General features: G+C 48.0%; 1 protein-coding gene across 19 annotated transcripts in view; it reads right to left on the bottom strand.

Annotated features, from left to right (window-relative positions):
* LOC135176979 (dystrobrevin beta) overlaps window positions 1-24,533 on the bottom strand; it is a 224,099-nt gene that overhangs the window by 138,240 nt on the left and 61,326 nt on the right. For 16 of the 19 annotated variants that reach the window (XM_064146514.1, XM_064146518.1, XM_064146523.1 and 13 more), the window contains one exon: window positions 17,430-17,554. In XM_064146514.1, coding sequence (XP_064002584.1) covers window positions 17,430-17,554 — 125 coding nt within the window. The other 3 variants (XM_064146532.1, XM_064146535.1, XM_064146533.1) reach the window with 3 other exon arrangements.

The following is a 24,533-nucleotide window of genomic DNA, read 5'->3' as shown; positions in this document are numbered from 1 at the left end:
GTCAGAAAATACAGGGAATTGCTTAAAAACATTTGCTAACACTTCCCCAATGAGAGCATCAAGGGCAAATACATCCCTGGCTATGCTGAGCCAACAGTTTTTTTTCCCCTCTATAAAAAGGGAACATAATAACTCTAGTATCAAATTGGATCTCACCACCCCACTCTGGTGCAAATCATGTGAGCCACTTTCTAGAACATTTGCATGTCTATATTACAGATTAATTACTCCTTTGTTTACTTGTTAAAGAGTAGGAAATAGTCAATTTCTGTTCTTCTACTGTTTGTTTGTGGAGTAGGAATGAGCAATGTGAGCTCTGCTTCCCTGGTAACATTTTGAGCTAGTTTTACACATGACTTTATGGAGCTTTTACATCTGTTTAACTGTGACTAATTTTCCTAATGCCACCTCGTAGTCAACCAGCCCAAAGCCCTCTTGATGCAAAGGAAGACAGGAATAAAAAGAACAATGCATAAGCCAGCAGTTCTAGTTAAAAATGCATAACCCTGATCCAGTAACCTCAATATTTGCCAAGGGGAAACGTTTTATACATGTTTAGATACGATGATGTTCCATGACCTGACTGATTCCCAAAGGCAGGATAACAATGTCCTGCGACTCACCCTGGCTTTGCATTGCCACGTGCCCAGGTGAGGGGACTCAAAGACCTCATCTCTTTGCTCTGTCCTCCAGAAAACTGCAGATTTAGGTTATTTAGCAGCAGGAGTGATGAACAGACTGTTTCAATTTGTTAGGATTTGTAGTCATTCAAAGGATAGTTTAAGGTGCATGGCTGATCAGAAACAAACAAGACAGAGACATACTGAGAAGTTAAACACCAGTCACAAGCCTGAAAATATCTCCTCTCTCAAATGCCTCTGTTGTTTTACAAAGGATGGGTACTGAGGGTAAAAAGGATGGAAGCTGAGGGTACAAAGGATGGGTACTGAGGAAAATAAATCCCTGAGCACTGTTAACAACACGCACTGGATTGTTTCTGAGCGATCTTACAGTAAGATGCTGGCTGCTTTTTATGTAATAGCCAATTTATCTGTATGCAACATTTCTAACAAAACCACCAAGGAGCATCTTCAGCTAGCTGCTATCTCCATCATGTAGCTGGAATAGCAGGAGCTGTTCAGAGACACTGACAGGAACACGAGTTTGTTATTGAGCCTGTTTATTTCCAGTGCTTTGCAACGTGCACCTTACACTTAGGGTGACAAAGCAGCACAGTAAAGTCCCTTGGTTTCCACTCAAACGTCACAAGGGCAGGAACGATCTGCTAACAATGGTTCCGACTGTAAACACGGCACCAACTGAGGTATTACTTCATAATGACTTTGCTCTCGCCCTCTTCAAGAATGACTAAGAGGGGGGATGAAAAGGAAGCATTCGGTGAGTTAGCCCTTCCCGGCGGCTCAGAAAGAAACCCCCTCCGCGTCCCTCTCTGAGCTGCTGCTCCTCTGAGCTGTTTCCAACAGCCAGAAAGAAAACAAAACCTGCCAGCATGGCCATGCTGCTGCTCCTCGCTCTCATCCCTCTCCCAAGTCCGTAAGAGCTCCCTGTGAACCAGCACAAAAAGCCGGGGCGACGTTATAACCCCAATCCAGAGTTCGCTCTGCCTTAGCGACGCTCCCGCACCCCGACAGCTCCCAAAGCCCCGACTAACGTTTTCCTGCTGAGGAATGCAAATCCTCAAACCTTTGTGTCGGTGGCGAGCAGCTCTCCCTCGGTCCTCCACCGAGCCGGCATCCCGACGACAGGCGGCATCCCGATGGATGCACCGCACCGCGCCGTCTCCAAGGAAACGGAGCCGCCACGTGACCCAGCATCTCCTGGGCACAGGGAATGGTATCCCACAAAACGGGGCCGGCTTGGCAAGGCAGTCCGGGATGGATTGCCCAGATATGCTCTGGGGTTTTTAAGTTGTGGGCTGGGGGTTTTTGTTTGGTGATCTAACCCCTTCTGACCTCTCCGGGGCTGAAGGACGCAGAGGTGCCCGCGGCTGTGTCAGGCAGCCACACCACACGCTGCCAGGCACGGGAAGTTCTTCAGCAAGCAAGCAGTACTTTAGAGATGGGTATTTTGCTTAGAAATAGATGTTTCACTACATCCTCCACCTCGAATGAATTAATATTTACTTAATAACCATTTAACATCTTAGCACACGAGCACAGAATCATAGAATCAGGCAGGGTTGGAAGGGACCACAAGGAGCAGCCAGTTCCAACCCCCCTGCCATGCCCAGGGACACCCTACCCTAGAGTAGGCTGCACACAGCCTCACACAGCCTGGCCTCAAACACCTCCAGCCATGGGGCCTCAACCACCTCCCTGGGCAACCCAGTCCAGCCTCTCACCACTCTCCTGCTCAACAACTTCCTCGTCATGTAAGTTGCAGCACAGGAGGTTCTGCCTCAACACAAGGGGAACTTCTTTACTGTAAGGGTCCCAGAGCACTGGCACAGGCTCCCCAGAGAGGTTGTGGAGTCTCCTTCTCTGGAGGCTTTCAAGACCTGTCTGGATGTGTTCCTGTGTGATCTGTGCTAGATAGGATTGTCCTGCTCTGGCAGGGGGGTTGGACTTGATGATCTCTTTGGGTCCCTTCCAACCCTTAACATCCTATGATCCTATGATCCAGTCTGAATGTACCCATCTCCAGCTTTGCTCCATTCCCCCCAGTCCTGGCACTCCCTGATAGTCTAAAAAGTGTCTCTCCAGCTTTTTTGTAGGCCCCCTTCAGATCCTGGAAGGCCACAAGAAGGTCACCTGGGAGCCTCCTCTTCTGCAGACTGAACAGCCCCAACTCTTTCAGTCTGTGCTCACAGCAGAGCTGCTGCAGCACTCACAGCCATGCTTCTGGAAATGTTACTATTATTCCAGGATAGAACACTCAGCATTGAGTATTGTGTTCAGTTCTGGGCCCCCCAGTTTAGGAGGGACATTGAGATGCTTGAGCGTGTCCAGAGAAGGGCGACGAGGCTGGGGAGAGGCCTTGAGCACAGCCCTACGAGGAGAGGCTGAGGGAACTGGGGTTGGTTAGCCTGGAGAAGATGAGGCTCAGGGGTCACCTTATTGCTGTCTACAACTACCTGAGGGGTGGTTGTGGCCAGGAGGAGGTTGCTCTCTTCTCTCAGGTGGCCAGCACCAGAACAAGAGGACACAGCCTCAGGCTGCGCCAGGGGAGATTTAGGCTGGAGGTGAGGAGAAAGTTCTTCACTGAGAGAGTCACTGGACACTGGAATGGGCTGCCTGGGGAGGTGGTGGAGTTGCCGTCCCTGGGGCTGTTCAAGGCAGGATTGGACGTGGCACTTGGTGCCATGGTCTGGCCTTGAGCTCTGTGGTAAAGGGTTGGACTTGATGATCTGTGAGGTCTCTTCCAACCCTGATGATACTGTGACACTGTGATTAGTTTGAATTACTTTTATACCTGAAAAAGGAGCTGAGAGGCTTTTTAAATCCTTAAGCTGCTAATGCTGAAGCCAAAGAAATGTCAGTCAAGAACCTGCCTTTTATGATCAGACAGGAATAGAACAAACAACTAAGGAAAGGTGTCATGACTTCTTCTCTTTGATGCTTTCACTGAATCACACAATGTTAAGGGTTGGAAAGGATCATGAAAGATCATCCAGCCCAACCCCCCTGCCAGAACAGGAGCACCTGGAGTAGGTCACACAGAAATGCATCCAGGTGGGTCTTGAATGTCTCCAGAGAAATAATCACACAATGTTAATGGTTGGAAAGGATCATGAAAGATCACCCAGTCCAAACCTCTTGCCAGAGCAGGACCACCTGGAGTAGGTCGCACAGAAATGCATCCAGGTGGGTTTTGAATGTCTCCAGAGAAAGAGAATCCATAGAATCATAGAATCAACCAAATAACCATAGAATCATAGAATGGTTTAGATTGGAAGGGGCCTCAAGGATCATCCAGCTCCAGCCCCCCACCATAGGCAGGGACACCTCCCACTAGAGCAGGTTGCTCAAGGCCTCATCCACCTTGGCCTTAAACACCTCCAGGGAGGGAGCAGCCACAACCTCCCTGTGCAACCTGTGCCAGTGTCTCACCACCCTCACTGTAAAGCATTTCTTCCTAACATCTAATCTAAATCTCCTCTCTGCCAGTCTAAACCCATTACCCCTTGCCCTGTCATCACAAGCCCTTGAAAATAGTCCCTCCCCAGCCTTCCTGTAGGCCCCCTTCAGATATCGACAATATCCCACAACTTGATGACATAACAAAGGACCTCAATAATACCACATGTTGAAGGATGCTTGCTAATACTTTAAAAAGATGTTTAACATGTGAATAAAACATAATTTTAAATGAAAAAAAAATAGAACTGAAATCCAACCACTTGGATTCACCCAACCACTTCCATTCATTGCGCTGGATAGTATCATACTAACCTTTTACCAGTCTGGAATTCAGAAGAGATTGGTCTCAGCCAGCAAAACTTGCACTAAGAATCATAAAATCACCACATTGTTCTGATTGTAAAAGACCTTTAAGATGATCCAGTCTGACCATTAACCCAGCACTGCCAGGTCATCACTAAACCATGCTGCTCAGCACCACCATCTACAGCCCCTCCAGGGATGATCACTCCACTACTGTCCTGGGTAGCCTGCTCCAGATCTTGACAACTCTTAAGGGGAATAAATTGCTCCCAATATTCAAACTAAACTTTCCCAGGTGCAACTTGAGGCCACTTACTCTTTTCCTGTCACTTCCTACTCAGGAGATGAGACTCCCCCACACCTTGCTCCAACCGCCTTGCAGGGAGTTGTGGACAGTGAGAAGGTCTTGCCTGAGCCTCTTTTTCTCCAGGCTAAATGTGCTAGTTTGAAGCTAGCTAGAATGCTTTGGTGAGAAGGATTAAATCACAGGATGTAAAAGAGGAACAGTGCTGATGTCTACTTCACTCATAGGCTTGCTGAGATGTATAAGAACAAGAATCCAAACATAGATAAGGGAGTCGCACTTCTGCCTGGGAGCTCTGAGCTTCTCTTCTCTCTAGCCTCACCTACTGTCTCTCTGATTAATCCACTTTGCTTCCTAACCCCCTGGCTGAACCTCCATTCTTCCTTGGGACTGGGCTAAGGTTGAGAGGGGTGGGAGAAGGTGGAAGGGCAGTTGGGAGCCCCTCCTGGGGACTCAGGTTTCTGGGAGGGCTGCTGTGTTTCTGTATTACCTTTTCCCTTGTATATTTCTGTGTAGAACTGTATATACTGTAAATATCTGCTTCTATATTGAGCTAAGCTGTAAATATAAAAGCTTCATTCATATTTCCAGATCAGCTGAGTCTAGCCTGGGTGATTTCCAAAGTGTGGGGGTGCAAGTAACACCCAAACCATCACACTAAACAACCCCAATTCCCTTAGCTGCTCCTCACAAGACTTGTGTTCTAGACCCTTTGCCAGCTTTGCTGCCCTTCACTGGACACACTGCAGCCTGCCTGTACTGAGGGCCCCAAAACTGAATCCAGGATTAAAAGTGTGGCCGCACAAGTGCCCAGTATAATAGGACAGTTGTTGCCCTTGTCCTGCTGGCCACACTATTGCTGATCCAAGCTAGGATGCTGCTGGTTTTCTTGGCTACCTGGGCACACATTGGCTCGTCTTCAGTCAGCTGTTAACCAACACCTCCAGGTCCTTTTCCACCTGGCAGCCTACCAAAGAATTCAAAGGGAAGAAATATTTTGTGGTGTCATGGAGAATAATGAGTGCTGCAGTTAAGACAAGCACATCATCCAAGCTTTTCTAATTTGAACTTTTTAACTTGCCAAAAGCTTCAGGGAAAATCTCACTGTACACGGAACACCCTGTACAGGCCCATCAGGTCACAGGATCACAGGATATTAAAAGTTGGAAGGGACCCAAGGAGAGCCCAACCCCCTGCCAGAGCAGGACCATAAAACCTAGCACAGATCACAGAGGAACACATCCAGATAGGCCTTGAAAGTCTCCAGAGAAGGAGACTCCACAACCTCTCTAGGCAGCCTGCTCCAGGACTCTGGCACCCTCACAGGAAAGAAGTTTTTCCTTAAGCTCAGATGGAAATCACAGAGAGAGTGATTGGCATTGGAATGGGCTGCCCAGGAAGGTGGTGGAGTCACCATCCCTGGAGGTGTTGAAGCCAAGCCTGGCTGAGGCACTTAGTGCCATGGTCTGTATGGTTGGGCAGGGCTGGGTGCTAGGTTGGCCTGGAGGATCTTGGAGGTCTCTTCCAACCTGGTTGATTCTATGATTCTATGCAATCAATGGCAGTGCTTAAGATACACTTTACAGTGTCTCGCAGCATCTCGCCAGCTGAATTTGGGTGACCAGCAAAACTCACAGGCTCCCAGGTTCTCTTTCAGGGGGGACAGCGACAGAGATTGTTCACAGTATCACAGTATCATCAGGGTTGGAAGAGACCTCACAGATCATCAAGTCCAACCCTTTACCACAGAGCTCAAGGCTAGACCATGGCACCAAGTGCCACGTCCAGTCCTGCCTTGAACAGCCCCAGGGACGGCGACTCCACCACCTCCCCGGGCAGCCCATTCCATTGTTGTTCCCTTGTGACACTGGCTCTGGCTGAGCTTAAGGCAAGTGCATTAACATATGGACAATGTGGCTTCTAACTTTATATTTGTCAGCCCTGCCAAGGAGGAGTACAAACCACTTTGTGAATCCTTACAAAGGGTCCCTGAGCACATTTTCATTTATCTCATGAATGCTCAAAGAGGCATCTCCAGTTCCCTAACATCAACAAGTTCCTTTGAAGTAATCCATAGCCCTTTACCTCTCTGTGGCTTCACATATTGTCACCTGGAGAGACTCGTAGCAGACAGACTCCCTTTCTGTGAGCCACTAGAGTGGGACATATGTTTCTTTTTCAGATGTCTACCAAATACAGCACAACTCATCAGCACAACCACACCTTCACCAGTGTCACACCAGACCCCTCCAAGCTGTGAAGAGGTGCAGAGGTGACAAATACCACGTTCTGTCACCCTTTCCACAAAGTTATCAATTTCTCACAGCAAAGAGAGAGAAGCAGCTGAGGGAAAGCAGCATCACCTACCAGGCTGAGCGTGATGCAACCCACCTGACACTGCGGTGGCTGCGTCACCAAGAACAACCATGTGCAGCACTAGCACAAGAACACCTAAGTGCTGTCAGGTGCAGTGTCAGGCTCACAGCAGGACAATACCAGCAGTGGCAGATTTAATGAGAACAGAGGTGGTGTCAGTAACACTTATTTTTGTAGATACAGGTAAAGCAAATCTGTAATTGCCTTATGGAGCATGTGCTCAGTGCTGTAGCAGCATGTTGTAAAGCTGCCCAGGGAGGTGGTGGAGTCGCTGTCCCTGGAGGTGTTCAAGAAAAGCCTGGCTGAGGCACTCAGTGCCATGGTCTGGTTGACTGGATAGGGCTGGGTGCTAGGTTGGTCTGGATGAGCTTGGAGGTCTCTTCCAACCTGGCTGATTCTATGCAATCAATGACAATACTTAAGATACACTTTACAGTGTCTCACAGCACCTCACCAGCTGAATTTGGGCCACCAGCAAAACTCACAGGCTCCCAGGTTCTCTACCAGGGGGGACAACTGCAGAGATTATTGTCCCCTTGTGACACTGGCTCTGGTTGAGCTCAAGGCAAGTGTATTAAAATAAGGACAATGTGGCTCCTAACTCTTAGGGTACATGAAAAGTTTTGGATGCATTTTTTTCTTCCTCCTAAAGCTCTGAGGAAACACTGTCATAACTGAGCTTCTGTCACACTCTGCTAGTTTGAGCCTAGCTGGGATGTTTTAGTGAGAGAAATTAGATGATAGGCTGTGACAAGGAAACAGTGGTGATGTCCACTTCACTCACAGGCTTGCTGAGATGTACAAAACCAAGAACATCCCTTCTCTCCCTAACTTGCTGCCTAGCTAATCCATCTGCTTCCTAACACCCTTGGCCGACTCTCCAAATTCACCTTGAACATAAGGCAAAGTCTGGGATAAGTTAGAGGGGTGGGAAGGAGGTGGAAGGGTGGTTGGGAGCCCCTCCTGGGGACTCCGTTTTCTGGGAGGGCTGCTGTGTTTCTGTATTACTTTTTAACTTGTCTAGTTCTGTCTATAGCTGTAGATATTGTAAATACCTGCTTGTATATTGTGCTGAGCTGTGAATATAAAGCTTCATTCTTTCATTTCCCTGGCAGTCTCAAGTTGTGCTGGGGAAAGTATAGGCTGGATGTTAGGAGGAAGTTCTTCACAGAGAGAGTGATTGGCACTGGAATGGGCTGCCCAGGGAGGTGGTGGAGGCACCATCCCTGGAGGTGTTCAAGAAAAGCCTGGCTGAGGCACTTAGTGCCATGGTCTAGTTGACTGGCTAGGGCTGGGGGATAGGTTGGACTGGATGATCTTGGAGGTCTCTTCCAACCTGGTTGATTCTGTGAGCTGAGTCTAGTCTGGGTGATTTTCTTAAGTAACACCCAAACCATCACACAAACAGAGAACAAAAGACTGACTGCAATTCCTCTTTGATTTAGAAATGCTCTCCTCTTGGTTTTAAGGTTTCAGTGGTGGAAATTGTACCATCACTTTTCATTTTGGTAATGTATCCTAACCACTATTTACTTACCTCCACTACTAAAACCGTACTTCTTATCCTGAATTTGTCAAACTACAACTCACAGTCCATGACTTTCATTAAGCCTCCCTGCTAAAGCACCCTGGGATTATAATTAATTTCTCTAGGATGGGTATTTTTAGACATATCAAATAATTCCTTAACCTCATGTTACCTTTATGTTACTTGACTCTTTGGATATGAAGCTGTTCATTTGGGGAGGAATAGTAAACTCCACTGGTACAGGCTGGGAGGTGATCTGCTGGAGAGCAGCCCTGTGGAGAGGGACATGGGACTGCTGGGGGAGAACATCCATGGGGCAGCAATGTGCCCTTGTGGCCAAGAAGACAAAAGGGATCCTGGGGTGTATTAGGAAGACTGTGTCTAGCAGATCAAAGGAGATTCCCCTTCCGCTCTACTCTGCCCTGCTGAGACCTCATCTTGAATACTGTGTTCAGTTTTGGGCTCCCCAGTTGAAGAGGGACAGGGATCTGCTGGAGAGGGTCCAGCGGAGAGCTGTGAGGATGATGAGGGGACTGCAGCACTGCCTGATGAGGAGAGGCTGAGGGACCTGGGGCTGTTTAGTCTGGAGAAGAGAAGACTTAGAGGGGATTTGATAAATGTTCATTAGTATCTGAGGGCTGAACCAGGAGGGTGGGGACAGACTCTGCTCACTGCTCCCTGGGATAGGACAAGGAGCAATGGGTGTAAAATGCAGCAAAAGAGGTTCTGCCTCAACACAAGGGGGAACTTCTCAACTGTAAGGGTCACAGAGCACTGGGAGGTCATGGAGACTGCTTCTCTGGAGACTTTCAAGGCCTGTCTGGATGTGTTCCTCTGTGATGTGTGTTAGATAGTGACATGGCTCAGTATAGCTGTGACTGTTTGATGTGCTGGCTCCTGGCATTCCTTTCATCACCTTCTCTTGATCCTTTTGCATATCAGGATCATGAACCTAGCCTGCATTTCCACCACAACACAAGGGGGAACTTCTTTACTGTAAGGGTCACAGAGCACTGGGAGGTCATGGAGACTGCTTCTCTGGAGCCTTTCCAGGCCTGTCTGGATGTGTTCCTCTGATCTGTGCTAGATTGTGTGGTCCTGCTCTGACAGGGCAGTTGGACTTGATGATCTCCCTGGGTCCCTTCCAACCCCTAACATCCTGTGAGCCTGTGTCTTCTCATACCTAATTCCAGGCCTTTCACATTCCCATTTTTGGTCTTTCAATATTTGTCTTGATCATGGGAGCTGTAACTACTGTTTCCCAGCAAAGACCCTGTCACCACCTAGCACAGTGGGTAAACTCTGCGGCTGGCACTCTCAGCATCCTGGAGATGCATCAGAAAGGCTGTGGTTAGTAGGTTGAGAGAGATTCTCCTCCTCACCTACTCTATCCTGGTGAGGCCACATCTGGAATATTATGATCAGTTCTGGGCCTCTCAGTTCAAGAAGGAGTTAAAGTTATAAGGAAGTTCTTCTCAGAGAGAGTGACTGGCATTGGAATGGGCTGCCCAGGGAGGTGGTGGAGTCTCCGTGCCTGGAGGTGTTGAAGCCAAGCCTGGCTGAGGCACTTAGTGCCATGGTCTGGTTGCTTGGGCAGGGCTGGGTGATAAGTTGGACTAGATGAGCTTGGAGGTCTCTTCCAACCTGACTGATTCTAAGAACTCAGGGAATTGCTTGAAAGAGTCCAACACAGAGCTGCAAAGATGCTGAAGGGAGAGGAAAGGCTGAGGGAGCTGGGTCTCTTTGGCTTGGAAGAGACTGAGGGGTGACCTCATTAGTGTTTAGAAAGATGTAAAGGGCAGCATCAGGAGGACGGAGCCAGGCTCTGCTCAGTGATGTCCAGTGGCAGGACAAGAAGCAAGAGGTGCAAGCTGGAGCAGTTCCACATGAACATATGGAAAAGGTTTTTCACTGTGAGAGTGACAGAGCCCTTCATTCCAGCCCCAAACATTCTGTGATTCTGTCATCCTTTGTTACACAATGACCTGCAAATGCACATGGGACACCACGACCTCCAAACATTTTTGGAGCAGTGCACTCTTCTTTTCATCTTCTTCAACCCTCCAGTATTCTTCCCATTTCCCTGTCTAGCCTCACAGTAGTGATTTTACACATTTTCCTCCTGGTCACAAAACCAACTGTTGACAGCACAAAAGACAGGCCTGATCTCTGCAGGAAACTGACCCTACTCATCAATCTGCTTTTTGCAGTTATATTGAAGACAAGAAGCTAAACCTTTTTTTATCTCTATCTGCTCTACTGATTATAGTTTTCTAAATCATTCAATGCTCACAATAAAAGCATTATGCCAACAGCATCACAGAATCACAGTGTGGTCCAACCCCATTGATAAAGCAGGGTCACCCAGACCCAGTTGCTCAGGATCACAAAGTCAAGGTGGGTTTGGCATCTCTCCAGAAAAGGAGACTCTACAATCATAGAATCAAACAGATTGGAAGGGATCTCCAAGATCTACAGGAAGCTTGGTCCAGAGCTCCAGCACTCACACAGAAAAAATGTTTCTCCTCATGGGTTCCAGCTTGTGCCCATTGCCCTTTGTCCTACTGCTGGGCACTGCTGAAAGGAGTCTGCCCCATCCTCTTGCCCTCTGCCCATCAGATACTGATCAGCACTGAGAAGATTCCTATCCGGCCTGCTCTTCTCTAGGCTAAACAGTCTCTCAGCCCCTCCTCATCAAAGAGGTGCTCCAGTCCTCTCAGCATCTCTGTAGCCTCTGCTGGACTCTCTCTCGTAGAACCATAGAATCAGGCAGGGTTGGAAAGGACCACAAGTTCCAACCCCCCTGCCATGCCCAGGGACACCCTACCCTAGAGCAGGCTGACCACAGCTTCACACAGCCTGGCCTTAAACACCTCCAGCCATGGGGCCTCAACCACCTCCCTGGACTACCCATTCCAGCCTCTCACCACTCTCATGCTCAACAACTTCCTCCTCACCTCCACTCTCAATCTCCCCACCTCCAGCTTTGCTCCATTCCCCCTAGTCCCATCACTCCCTGAGAGCCTCAAAAGTCTCTTTTTGTAGGCCCCTTTCAGGTACTGGAAGGCCACAATGAGGTCAGTTTAGAGTCTCCTCTTCTGCAGACTGAACATCCCCAACTCTTTCAGTCTGTGCTCACAGCAGAGCTGCTGCAGCCCTCTGAGCATCCTCCATAGTTTCTTGTCTTCCTTGAATTGGGGTGACCAGAACTGGACCCAGTACTCAACCTGTGGCTTCACTAGGGCAGAGAAGAATGGGAGAAGAACCTCCCTCGACCTGCTGTTCTCACTCTTCTGAATGGACCCCAGAACACTGTTTGCTTTCTCAGCCACAGAGAAGAAGCCACATATCAGTTTATTAAAAAAAATAATCTAATTAAAGAAGATACAAACTGCCTCTGACTACACCACACTGCCAAAAGCCTTTTGTTGATTGGCAGGAGTTATCTTTCTATTTACTGATCAACAAAAGAGCTTCTTTACCGCTGAATTATTTCACCATCAAAGTCGTGTTAGTAAACACAACATGTCAGAGATTGCCCTCTTTGACTTAGTTCCTCACCTCAAAAGAAAACAAACAAAAGAAGAAATGAGATCAGATGAATTTTCCATCAGTGCTCCAGGAACTTTTGAATGCCCCAAGACATACCAGCAATCAGCAGCAAAAATCTAAACTAAGATTTTCTTTCAAGATGCAGCTTGGACTGAAAACGTCAACGGTGCAATTCCACATCCCTTGCAAAGGTAAATACCTCACCAGCAGCACAACACACAGCTGCTGCCTCCCACCTCTGCCAAACCACAACACGCAAACTATTTGCCGGCCACTTTTAAACCACTTGTTTACATTCCTTGCCTCCAATTTTTGCCTTGTCTGTTTCCCTGCTTTTCCTTCCTTTCCAAGCCTTGTTTTGCCTGGAATATTTGGCAAAACAATTTGGTTTGCATTCCTTGCTACCAAATTTTGCCTTGTCTCCTTCCTTTTTTCCTTCCTTTCCAAACCTTGGTTACATTCCTTGCTACCAACTTTTGCCTTGTCTCCTTCCCTGCTTTTTCCTTCCCTTCCAACCCTTGTTTACATTCCTTGCTACCAATGCTTGCTTTGTCTCTTCCCTGCTTTTCCTTCCTTTCCAAGCCTTGTTTTGTCTGGAGTATTTGCCAAAACAATTTGGTTTACATTCCTTGCTACCAGCTTTTGCCTTGTCTCCTTCCCTGCTTTTTCCTTCCCTTCCAAGCCTTGCTTACATTCCTTGCTACCAACTTTTGCCTTGTCTCCTTCCCTGCTTTTCCCTTTCCTTCCAAGCCTTGCTTACATTCCTTGCTACCAACTTTTGCCTTGTCTCCTTCCCTGCTTTTTCCTTCCCTTCCAAGCCTTGCTTACATTCCTTGCTACCAACTTTTGCCTTGTCTCCTTCCCTGCCTTTTCCTTCCCTTCCAAGCCTTGCTTACATTCCTTGCTACCAACTTTTGCCTTGTCTCCTTCCCTTCTTTTCCAAGCCTTGTTTTGCCTGGAATATATGCCAAAACAATTTGGTTTACATTCCTTGTTACCAATTTTTGCCTTGTCTCCTTCCCTTCTTTTCCTTCCTTTCCAAGCCTTGTTTTGCCTGGAATATATGCCAAAACAATTTGGTTTACATTCCTTGTTACCAATTTTTGCCTTGTCTCCTTCCCTGCCTTTTCCTTCCCTTCCAAGCCTTGCTTACATTCCTTGCTACCAAATTTTGCCTTGTCTCCTTCCCTGCTTTTCCTTCCCTTCCAAGCCTTGTTTTGCCTGGAATATTTGGCCAAGTATTTTTAAAGTGTTCCTAGTTATTAATATTTTCACTTCCTCATTATTTACTCAGCTGAAGTTGATTTTAGCTTTGTGAGAGTCTCTTCTAAAGCATGTGTTAGATGCTGATGGGCACCTTATTTACATGAAACAAATGGAATCATGCCATGATCACCAACACCTAAATAATGACTCATTGTGGCCCTGAGCAGTTCCTCTTTATTAGCTGAGTTCTATTAAAGATTCTGGCTGGCTATGTTGCTGTTCACACTTCAAAACCGTGGGGGGTTTTGCTTTGTGTGTGTGTTTTTTTGCCTTTAACTTTAGTGGTATCCCTTACACAGAAAGCCCCAAAGGTCTTCCATCACTTATATAAAAAAAAAAAATCCCAGCAGGTCTTTTTGTTTTCCCTCTGTGTTCCATTACCGTGAGATTTAGTGTTTGATCAGTCACCCACTCACATAATTTTTACCCCAGACTTCCCCACAGTAGTCCTTGAAGAATTAGGAAGCATTTCCCATTACTTTGACTTCTTAGGACTCACTTTTTGTTTTAATTAAAGCTGGCAGTCCAGAGCAGATGTCTGCCAAGAGTGTTCTGGGCAGCAGTCTCAGTCACTGCAGAATATGTTCTGCTGTAGTCCAACTGATCATTCCCTGGGCCACGTACCCTTGTCAGGGTCCCCAGCCTACTCCAGCACCCTCACACCCATCTCCTCACAGCCAGCATATCCCCAGCTGGCTCCTACCATTGCTGCTGCATGTGATGTGCATAGATAACTCAAAGAATCATAGAATCAACCAGGTTGGAAGAAACCTCCAAGATCATCCAGTCCAACCTAGCACCCAGCCCTGGCCAATCAACTAGATCATGGCACTAAGTGCCTCATCCAGGCTTTTCTTGAACACCTCCAGGGACAGCAGAGGCAGGTGTCAGTTTAGCTCCAGCAATAATAGAATCACAGAATCTTTCAGGTTGGAAAAGACTTTTAAGGTCATTGAGGACAGCCATTAACCCATCGCTGTCAGGTAACCACTAAACCACATCGCTCAGCATCAAATATACACAGCTTTTAGAGTCCTTTAGGGATGGGGACTCCATCACTGCCCTCAGACCTTGACAATCATAGACTCATAGAATCAACCAGGTTGGGAGAGACCTCCAAGATCATCCACACCAACCTAGCACCCAGCCCTGGCCAATCAACCAGACCATGGCACTAAGTGCCTCAGCCAGGCTTTGCTTCAACACCTCCAGGCACAGCAACTCCACCACCTCCCTGGGCAGCCCATTCCAATGCCAATCACTCTCTCTGCCAGGAACTTCCTCCTAACATCCAGCCTAGACATCCCCTGCCACAACTTGACACTCTGTCCCCTTCTTCTCTTGCTGCTTGCCTGGCAGCAGGGCCCAACCCCACCTGGCTACAGCCTCCCTTCAGGGAGTTGTAGGCAGCAATGAGGTCACCCCTGAAGGTAGGTTCTGCTGGGTATAAAATGTAGTACAGAGAGTGCCATGGTCTAGTTGATTGGATAGGGCTGGGTGATAGGTTGGACTGGATGATCTTGGAGGTCTCTTCCAACCTGATGATTCTTGTGAGGAGTGGCTGATGTTGTTTAGCCTGGAGAAAAAGGGACTTAGAGGAGACCTTCTTACTCTCTACAACTACCTGAAAGGAGATTGGAGTGAGGTGAAGGTCAGTCTCTTCTCCCAAGGATCAAGTGATAGAACAAGATGAAATTGCCTTCAGTTGTACCAGGGGCAGTTTAGGTCAAGGATTTGGAACAATTTATTCCCCATAAGGCCTGTCAAGACCTGGAACAGGCTGCCCAGGGCAGTGGTGAAGTCACCATCCCCAGAAGGATTTCAAAGCCATTTAGATGAGGTGCTGAGGGACACGTTTTAGTGATGACCTGGCAGTGCTGGTGTTTTACCACCTTAACAATTCTATGATTCTGTGAAAGAAAGCAAGAGTTCATCAATCTTGGTCATCTGTTTCAGAGGTAAAACTCTGGCCCATTAGTTTTGGGGGTCTATTTCTGCAGCTGCCCACCCAGGAGTCACACCACCACCCTTGCAATTATTTTCACACACTGTACTTACACAATTAGATATTATTTCTTATAGAAGTATGGCATTGTAAATGACTAAGTTTCTCTTGTGAATGTTAGTACCTTTCAACACAGAAGCAGCACAGAATTAAATCTAATCAGAAGAATGTGAATGGATTCGTGATCTGATAAGATTTTTAAACACAATATTGTTTTCTGTGAGGCTGAGAAGCACCTTAACTACAGAACATTCAGATTTAAGGCTAAGGGACAAGCTCCATAACACATCCCAGGCAAGGCACGGAGCTAAATCTGTGGACAATGTACATCCTTATCCACGTGGGTCTGATAAGCCATTCATTAAGGAGAACAGAGTCCCCAGCTCTGAACTGAACAGCAGCAGAACAGGCTCCATGGACAATGTACATCCTTGTCCATGTGGGTCTGATAAGCCATTCATTAAGGAGAACAGAGTCCCCAGCTCTGAACTGAACAGCAGCAGAACAGGCTTTGTTTTGGTTTGGTTTCAATTTAAGTGCAGTTTCACAGAGAAAATCATATTCCATTAAATCAGATCAGCTTCCCCTCACTGCACAGGACTAAAGCAAGCGTCAGACAAGGTGGTAAATACTTAGTGATGCAAGAACAAGAGAAAAAACACTCACACAGCTAAGCAGTAACTGGTAAAGCTCAAAACTACGTTGTAAAGGAGTCTAGCACTGCATCTACTCTTCCATGTCAAGTTAGGGATCTTCTATGCTTTTCACAAGAGAAAGCCACATGAGTGTTTTGCCACGCTAAGATAAGCTTTACAGTTCTCACCTTTCCCATATTTTGACAAGCTAGCCTCCAGCTTTTCCTTAATGACTGTCAACTGTCAAAAGGAGCGTACAGAAGAGCCAGTCAATCACAACCATATGGCATCAGGGAAGGCCAAAGCAGCACATCCTAGCGCTGAGCTGACAGAGGTTACAGGACTTTCAGATGTGAATGCCTCAAATCTCCATTCAGAAACGGTGACAAACAGTTCAAGAAGAGTCTGGCATTTGTGACATCAAAAGCAACCTGAAAACCTAGCAGCTCCACTTAACCTCAGAACTGCAAATGACTCAAGGCTCATGAAGATGAGAGTCTCCCATGTTACATCAATTATATCCCTTTGCTTTGCTCCTCTCCTCACCCTTCCCTAAAGTACATCTTTAAATTTAGATATATGAAGAGACTGAGGCTTTCTTTTCAGACTCTGTTGGACTGATTTATTGGGAGGCTTCATTTATTACACATACACAGTAACAGATTTCATTTGGAAGAGGGTGGAGTGTCTCAGGTTTTGTTTTTGAGATGAAAACTGGCAAACTGGGGAAGCAGACTGAGTTCAAGTCTGTTCAAACCAGCACCAGTACAGTGGTATTTCATTTTAAAAAAATCATTGCATTGGTTCAATAATAAGGCCAGAAGGAAAGGGAAACAATAATGTGATTGAGCAGGAAAGCACAGCAAACCCCTCAGCGAGACCAATAAGAACGTAAAGCCACAGCTGCGAGGCAGCTAAACCTGCTAATATTAGGAAACATCAATTTGCAAGTAAATATGTTCCCTTTTTCTTTGCTTTTTCATATAATTTTATTCTATTATAAATGGGAATGTGGAGTCTGATGCAATGTGGTGATGTGCAAATGATGGATCCCCGAGACTGACTGATTGTAAGACTGATCAGTACTTTGAAATGCTAATCGATGCAAGGAGAATATAGAGTCAGTCCTCAATCTAACTGCACATAAACAGTTTCTGTGTCTCTTTTCTTGTCACCAAGGTATTTTTAATAAAACAATATGCTTCAAATGATTTTTGAGAGAAACCCAACAGTTACAACATTACAACATTATCATTCCAAGTTCTCCTTTCAGCCAGCCTACTGTGGAGTCAAATACGGCCACAAAACCCTTCCCTTAAACCACTGATTAAGTGCAAAGCAGATAAAAGCAAATACTCACACTATATGTGCAAGATCAAGAGGCTTTTCTGGCTGCTCAGGAAACACAGGACGAGGTGGCTCTCGACTTGGTACACAACCAAGGGATTTGCTAATTGCATGGCTCAATTTCTTCGCAGGTGATTTCTGTTCGTGAGAAGAATGACAAAAGTGAGTTGAAGATTACAAAGTGCAGAGTAATCAGATTACAGCCCACTGTGCAATCAGATAACACAGAGGGGTAAAGAAATACCTACTACTAGAATATACAGCAATGTCCTGTTATGTCCTCAAGTCAAGAGAGATGTTGAGATATTGGAATGTGTCCAGAGAAGGGCAACAAAGCTGGTGAGGGGCCTGGAGCACAGCCCTGTGAGGAGAGGCTGAGGGAGCTGGGGGTGTGCAGCCTACAGAAGAGGAGGCTCAGGGCTGACCTCATTGCTGCCTCCAACTCCCTGAAGGGAGGCTGTAGCCAGGTGGGGTTGGGCTCTTCTGCCAGGCAACCAGCAACAGAAGGGGACAGAGTGTCAAGTTGTGACAAGGGAGGTCTAGGCTGGATGTTGTTAGGAAGTTCCTGGCAGAGAGAGTGATTGGCATTGGAATGGGCTGCCCAGGGAGGTGGTGGAGTTGCTGTCCCTGGAGGTGTTGAAGCAAAGCCTGGCTGAGGCATTTAGTGTCCAGTTGATTGGGCAGGGCTAGGTGCTAGGTTGGACTGGCTGAGCTTGGAGGTCTCTTCCAACCTGGCTAATTCTATGATTAAAAGCAGCTGTGCAGAGAAGGATCTCAGAGTGATGGTGGACAATGATAAATTCACCATCAGCCAGCAACATGCCCTCATGGCTAAAAAAAGCTGATGGTTTCCTGGGATGCACTCAGAAGAGTGTGGCCAGCAAGCTGAGGTCTCTTCCAACCTGATTGATTCTATGATTCTATGATCCAAGGAAGACAGAAACCCTGCAGACAAGTTTTGCCAAACACACAAGGATGGCTGGCTGGCCTGAGTCATGCACTGAAAATGTGGTTTAAGTCCAATGTTGACTTACAAAATTAAGTCTTAAAATGTTACTGCACCCGCTGGAGTCTCGCCAGTGATGTGGGAGGCCAGATAATGCTTTTACGAGCGCTCAGAAGCAACCTGGCACTTCTGTTTTCCTGATCCAACTCACCAACAGTCCACACAGGTACAACCCAGTGGCTAATTACTCCTCTAATTTTTTTTTTACTACTCCTGTAAGTCCTTCCAAAGGGGAATTAGAGCCAATTCTCAAGATGCAACCAAATTAAAGTTCAGATTAAGACTGATTTAAGTAGGAGGTGGCAAGGCTGCCCAGGATGGAGCTGCAGACATGCTTACAGCCAATACAAATTGTTAGCTAGCAACTACTGACAATTATTATCATTTACTATGAACAAAACAAACACTTAGCAATGCACAAACCAGTAAGAATTTTCAACTTTGGGCCTTTTGGCTTCCATGATATAAAACCAGGCAGTTACGGCTTTTTGTCTGGGGAACCTTTGCATGAATAAAGCTGTTCCCTCAGTGGATTGATAAAGTTTGTGGTGGATTGAGATCCACTTTAAGGATAAAGTAAAATTACAGAATCCCAGAATTTCAACAGGGTGGTGGTTGGAAGGGATCTCTGGAGATCATTTAGTCCAACCATCACCAGAGCAGGTTGCCCAGGATGGCAACATCCAGGTGGGTTTGGAATCTCCCCAGAGAAGGAGACTCCTTCACTTCTCTGGGAAGCCTGGTCCAGTGCTCCAGCACTCTCAGAGGAAAGAATCATAGAATCAACCAGGTTGGAAGAGGCCTCCAAGATCATTCAGTCCAACCTAGCACTCAGCCCTGCCAATCAACCAGACCATGGCACTAAGTGCCTCATCCAGGCTTGGCTTCAACACATTCAGGGACAGTGACTCCACCACCTCCCTGGGCAGCCCATTCCAATGCCAATCACTCTCTCTGACAACAACTTCCTCCTAACATCCAGCCTAGACCTCCCCTGGCACAACTTCACACTCTGTCCCCTTCTTCTCTTGCTGCTTGCCTGGCAGAAGAGACCAACCCCACCTGGCTGCAGCCTCCCTTCAGGGAGTTGGAGACAGCAATGAGGTCAGCCCTGAGCCTCCTCTTCTGCAGGCTGCACACCCCCAGCTCCCTCAGTCTCTCTTCACAGGGCTGTGCTCCAGGCCCCTCACCAGCTTTTTCTCTGGAGACATCCCTCTTGAATTGAGGAGCCCAGAACTGGACACAGCACTCAAGGGGTGGCCTGACCAGTGCTGAGTCCAGGGGCAGAATAACCTCCCTTGTCCTGCTGGCCACACTCTTCCTGATCCAGACCAGGATACCATTGGCTCTCCTGGCCACCTGAGCATACTGCTGGCTCATCTTCAGCTACTGTCTACCAGTAACCCCAGGTCCCATTTGCCCCTTTGTTTGTGCCTATTGTCCCTCATCTTGTTGCTGGGCACCACTGAAAAGAGTCTGGCCCCATTCTTTCACTCCCAACCCTTTAGATACTGACCAGCATTGAGAAGCCCCCTTCTCAGTCTACTCTTTCTCCAGGCTAAACATCCACAGGTCACTCAACCTTTCCTCATCAAAGAGATGCTCCAATCCCCTCAGCATCCTTGTAGCCTTTGTTGGACTCTCTCCAGTAGTTCCCTGTCTCCCTGGAACCAGGGAGTCCAGAACTGGACACAAGACTCCAGTTATGATCTCACTAGGGTGGAGCAGAGGGGAAAGAGACCCTTCCACGACTTGCTGGCCACACTCTTCTGAATGCATCCCAGGAGACCATTGGCCTTCTTGGCTTTAATCATTTTGAAATCCTATGAAACCCACAATCCAACCCTTAGATCACTGCTTGCTAAAGTGTGCAGTCAAATTTAAATCATGCACCTAAATGTGATGATACCAAAGGTCAAATTCTAGTTGTCCTCAATTCCTCCATAGCTTGAAAATTCCCACATTTATTTTTCTCTTCGCCTGTTCACATCTCCTTTTAGAGTATTTCCTGCTTCACCTTTCCCTGGGTCACCTTCCAGTACCTGCATGGCCCATCTATTTTCAGCATGTCTCTGCTGACACCTCCCCTTTGCTGTGACCTCCCTTTGCAGTATTTTAGGCTTATTTTGAGGGTTGTTTCTTTTCCCCCCATTGTGGTAACAAACACTACATCCTCTTGTGCTGCCCCCACCACTCACTGTGTCAAACACACAGAGCATTGTCTGCAATGCTGTACAACTGAGCCACAACTGTAGCTTTGCTTTCCCAAAATTACAGGGGAAAGGTAATTCCCATTGATCCCAGCTTCCTGATAATGCTTCTCAGTGCAGCTGGCAGTGAGAAGAGCACAGCAGGCTGAGCAAGATTCTGCTTCACAGGTAAGTAAACCTCTTATGGGTGCCTGTCATGGAAGGCTATTAGGCCTATTAGATGTCCTGGCTTGCCTCACTCTTCTGCTAATGGGGGAAGCAAGGATGGGAGGAAAACAAAGGCACAACTGGAGACTGTGTCCCCTTGTCCTGTTGCTGCTTGCTTGGCAGAAGAGACCAACCCCACCTGGCTACAGCCTCCCTTCAGGGAGTTGTAGACAGCAATGAGGTCAGCCCTGAGCCTCCTCTTCTGCAGGCTGCACACCCCCAGCTCCCTCAGCCTCTCCTCACAGGGCTCTGCTCCAGGCCCTTCACCAGCTTCGTTGCCCTTCTCTGGACACATTCCAGCACCTCAACATCTCTCTTGAATTGAGGAGCCCAGAACTGGACACAGCACTCAAGGTGTGGCCTGAGCAGTGCTGAGTCCAGGGGCAGAAGAACCTCCCTTGTCCTGCTGGCCACACTGCTCCTGATGCAGGCCAGGATGCCATTGGCTCTGCTGCCCACCTGGGCACACTGCTGCCTCATCTTCAGCTCCTCTCTACCAGTACCCCCAGGTCCCTCTCTGCCTGGCTGCTCTCAGCCACTCTGTCCCCAGCCTGTAGTGCTGTTTGGGGTTGTTGTGGCCAAAGTGCAGAACCCTGCACTTGGCCTTGTTCAATCTCATCCCATTGGCCTCTGCCCACCCAGCCAGCCTGGCAAGGTTCCTCTGCAGGGCTCTCCTACCCTCCAACAGATCTACACCTGCTCAAAGCTTGGTGTCATCTGCAAACTCACTGATGCTGGACTCAATCTCCTGCTCCAGATCATCAATAAAGATATTGAACAGGACTGGGCCCAGCACTGATCCTTTCAGGGATTTTTTTTTCCTAATATCCAACCTAAATCTTCCCTGGCACAACTCAAGGCCATTTGTCACTTGTTACCTAGCAGAAGAGACTGATCTCCACCTTGCTCCAAGCCCTTCTCAGGGAGTGAGAAGGTCTCCCTTCAGCCTCTTTTTCCCCAGGCTAAAGGACCCAAGTTCTCTCAGCCACTCCTCACAAGACCTGTGCCCTAGAAGGCAGGAGAGCTTTGCAGTGTGGTGTGCATTAGCAGGGAAGGGCTGCAGCGCTTCCTGCGGAACCGCTGCTCGTCAGCATAGCAAATCTCCAATTCCATAGTCTGTCTGAGATTCCTTCTTCAGCAAACTCCCTCAGCCTTTTATGCCTCTAGACCTATCAGTGGAGGATACATTACCTTTTCCCCAGGTCTGTCATGAAATTCTCAAAAGAAGCTTCTGCTTCTTTTTCATCAGGCCGATGGTAGTAAAACTTGCGAGCAAGGCTTGCACCAGTTACTGTAGATGTTTAAGGGCCCAATGAATCCCCTGAACAGTCACAGTTCAGTACACAGCTATCAGAGATCCCACTGAATCCCCCTCATTTTCAGCTGGTTATCTGAGATGCACACTTTTGGGGGTTCCTGTTTTCTAAAAGCCCTTTCAAGTTTGGAATCAGAGGCAGGCTACTCAATTAGGTATGAATCCAGACATTCAGAACTGTCTCTGTGACATCATTTCCACCACTACTTTTCTACATGATACATTTCAAGACATTTTTCAGGTGAACAAGAAATGGAGGTCAGAAGAGATCAGACAAGTCTTAAAACAGTCATCTGTCTCCAGGCACAGCACTGGTTGGTACACAGTTGCTGTGGCCACTGCAGTGGGAAGCTGCAAAACTGCATTCCTCAGCAGTGCTACTCAAGTTCACAACTTGAACAAGGACTGAGGGAGGTTATTCTTCCCCTGTACTCAGCACTGGTCAGGCCACACCTTGAGTACTATCTCCAGTTCTGGGCTCCTCAATTCAAGAGAGATGTGACAGAATAACCTCCCTTGTCCTGCTGGCCACACTGTTCCTGGTACAGGCCAGGATGCCATTGGCTCTCCTGCCCACCTGGGCACACTGCTGGCTCATGTCCAGCTACTCTTTACCAGCACCCCCAGGTCCATTTCTTCCTGGCTGCTCTCAGCCACTCTGTCCCCAGCCTGTAGTGCTACTTGGGGTTGTTGTGGCCAAAGTGTAGAACCCTGCACTTGGCCTTGTTCAATCTCATCCCATTGGCCTCTGCCCACCCATCCAGCCTCCGCAGGGCTCTCCTACCTTCCAACAGATCCACAACTTCTCAAAGTTTGGTGTCATTTGCAAACTCATTGATGCTGGACTCAATCCCCTGGCCCAGATCATCAATAAAGATACTGAACAGGTGTTTTATTGATCAGGTTGGATAGGGCTCTACACCACCTGTTCTAGTTGAAGATGTCCCTGGTGACTGCAGGGGAGTTGGACAGATGACCTTTAGAGGTCTCTTCCCATCTAAACCATACTGTGATTCTGATTCTATGAAATTAGGGAACACTTTTCCTTCCCCTCTACTGAAAATGGGTAAGTGAAAAACATTGTCCAAGTCAGGAGAGAGAGAGCTTCTCCTCTTCCAGCAGAGGAACTGCGCCGAGCATCCCCGTGGTTAAGCAGAGAGCAGCTGATGGGCTCAGTGAAGCGAGCGTAACCCACATACAGAGCTGGCATTCGGTGAAGGAAGCTGAAAAGCAGAGCAGTGCCTGCAGCTGCCAGCAGAGAAGGTGCAGGGTCACCCCTGAGCCGTCTGTCTGTCTGCGAGGCCGCTGTGCCCTCTGCTGGAAAGTGCCGAACGAGGGAAGGGCTTTTCAAAGCATCTGAAAAGAGGAGGCCATGCGATGGTGGAAGTCCAGACACACAGACAGCGACGGGAGAGGGCTGCAGGGCACACCGGTTAACGCCACCTTCCCTTCTGCCTCCTTCTTCGGGGGGGATCCCATCAAATTATGCTCCAAAATTGCGAATAACTTGAAGGAAGTCTACATGGGAGATTGGATGAAGGAGAAACAGGAGACATGACCGAGGGCAAAGCCTTAGGAGCAGCTCCCGGAGGTACTGCCAGTCTCTACCTCAGCAGGAGAAAGGCTCTGTCTTTTGTTTCCCATTCCATTAGCAGCCAGCAGAAGCCACAGACATCGTCACTACAGAAACAACTCAACACTGCTTTAGGTTGTGGCTATGGACTCCAAAGCCGCCCCTGTCGAGGGTGGTTATAAATCAAGTTTGGTTACTCACAGCAGGAAGCAGATTCTGACTGACTACAGCAGTGTGCTCAGGTGGCCAAGAGAGCCAATGGCATCCTGGCCTGGCTCAGGAGCAGTGTGGCCAGTAGGGCAAGGGAGGTTCTTCTGCCCCTGGACTCAGCACTGGTCAGGCCACACCTTGAGTGCTGTGTCCAGTTCTGGGCCCCTCAAGTCAAGAGAGATGTTGAGGTGCTGGAATGTGTCCAGAGAAGGGCAGTGAAGGTGGTGAGGGGCCTGGAGCACAGTCCTGTGAGGAGAGGCTGAGGGAGCTGGGGGTGTGCAGCCTGCAGAAGAGGAGGCTCAGGGCTGACCTCATTGCTGTCTACAACTCCCTGAAGGAAGGCTGTAGCCAGGTGGGGTTGGGCTCTTCTGCCAGGCAAGCAGCAACAGGATGAGGGGACACATTCTCAAGTTCTGGCAGGGGAGGCCTGGGCTGGATGTTAGGAGGAAGTTCCTGGCAGAGAGAGTGATTGGCATTGGAATGGGCTGCCCAGGGAGGTGGTGGAGGCACTGTCCCTGGAGATGTTCAAGAAAAGGCTGGATGAGGCACTTAGTGCCATGGTCTAGTTGACTGGATAGGGCTGGGTGCTAGGTTGG

Source organism: Pogoniulus pusillus, chromosome 7 (assembly GCF_015220805.1).
Source record: "Pogoniulus pusillus isolate bPogPus1 chromosome 7, bPogPus1.pri, whole genome shotgun sequence".
NCBI lineage: Eukaryota > Metazoa > Chordata > Aves > Piciformes > Lybiidae > Pogoniulus > Pogoniulus pusillus.
Note: the sequence above shows the minus strand (reverse complement) of the source record. Positions and strands in the feature narration are given on the sequence as shown.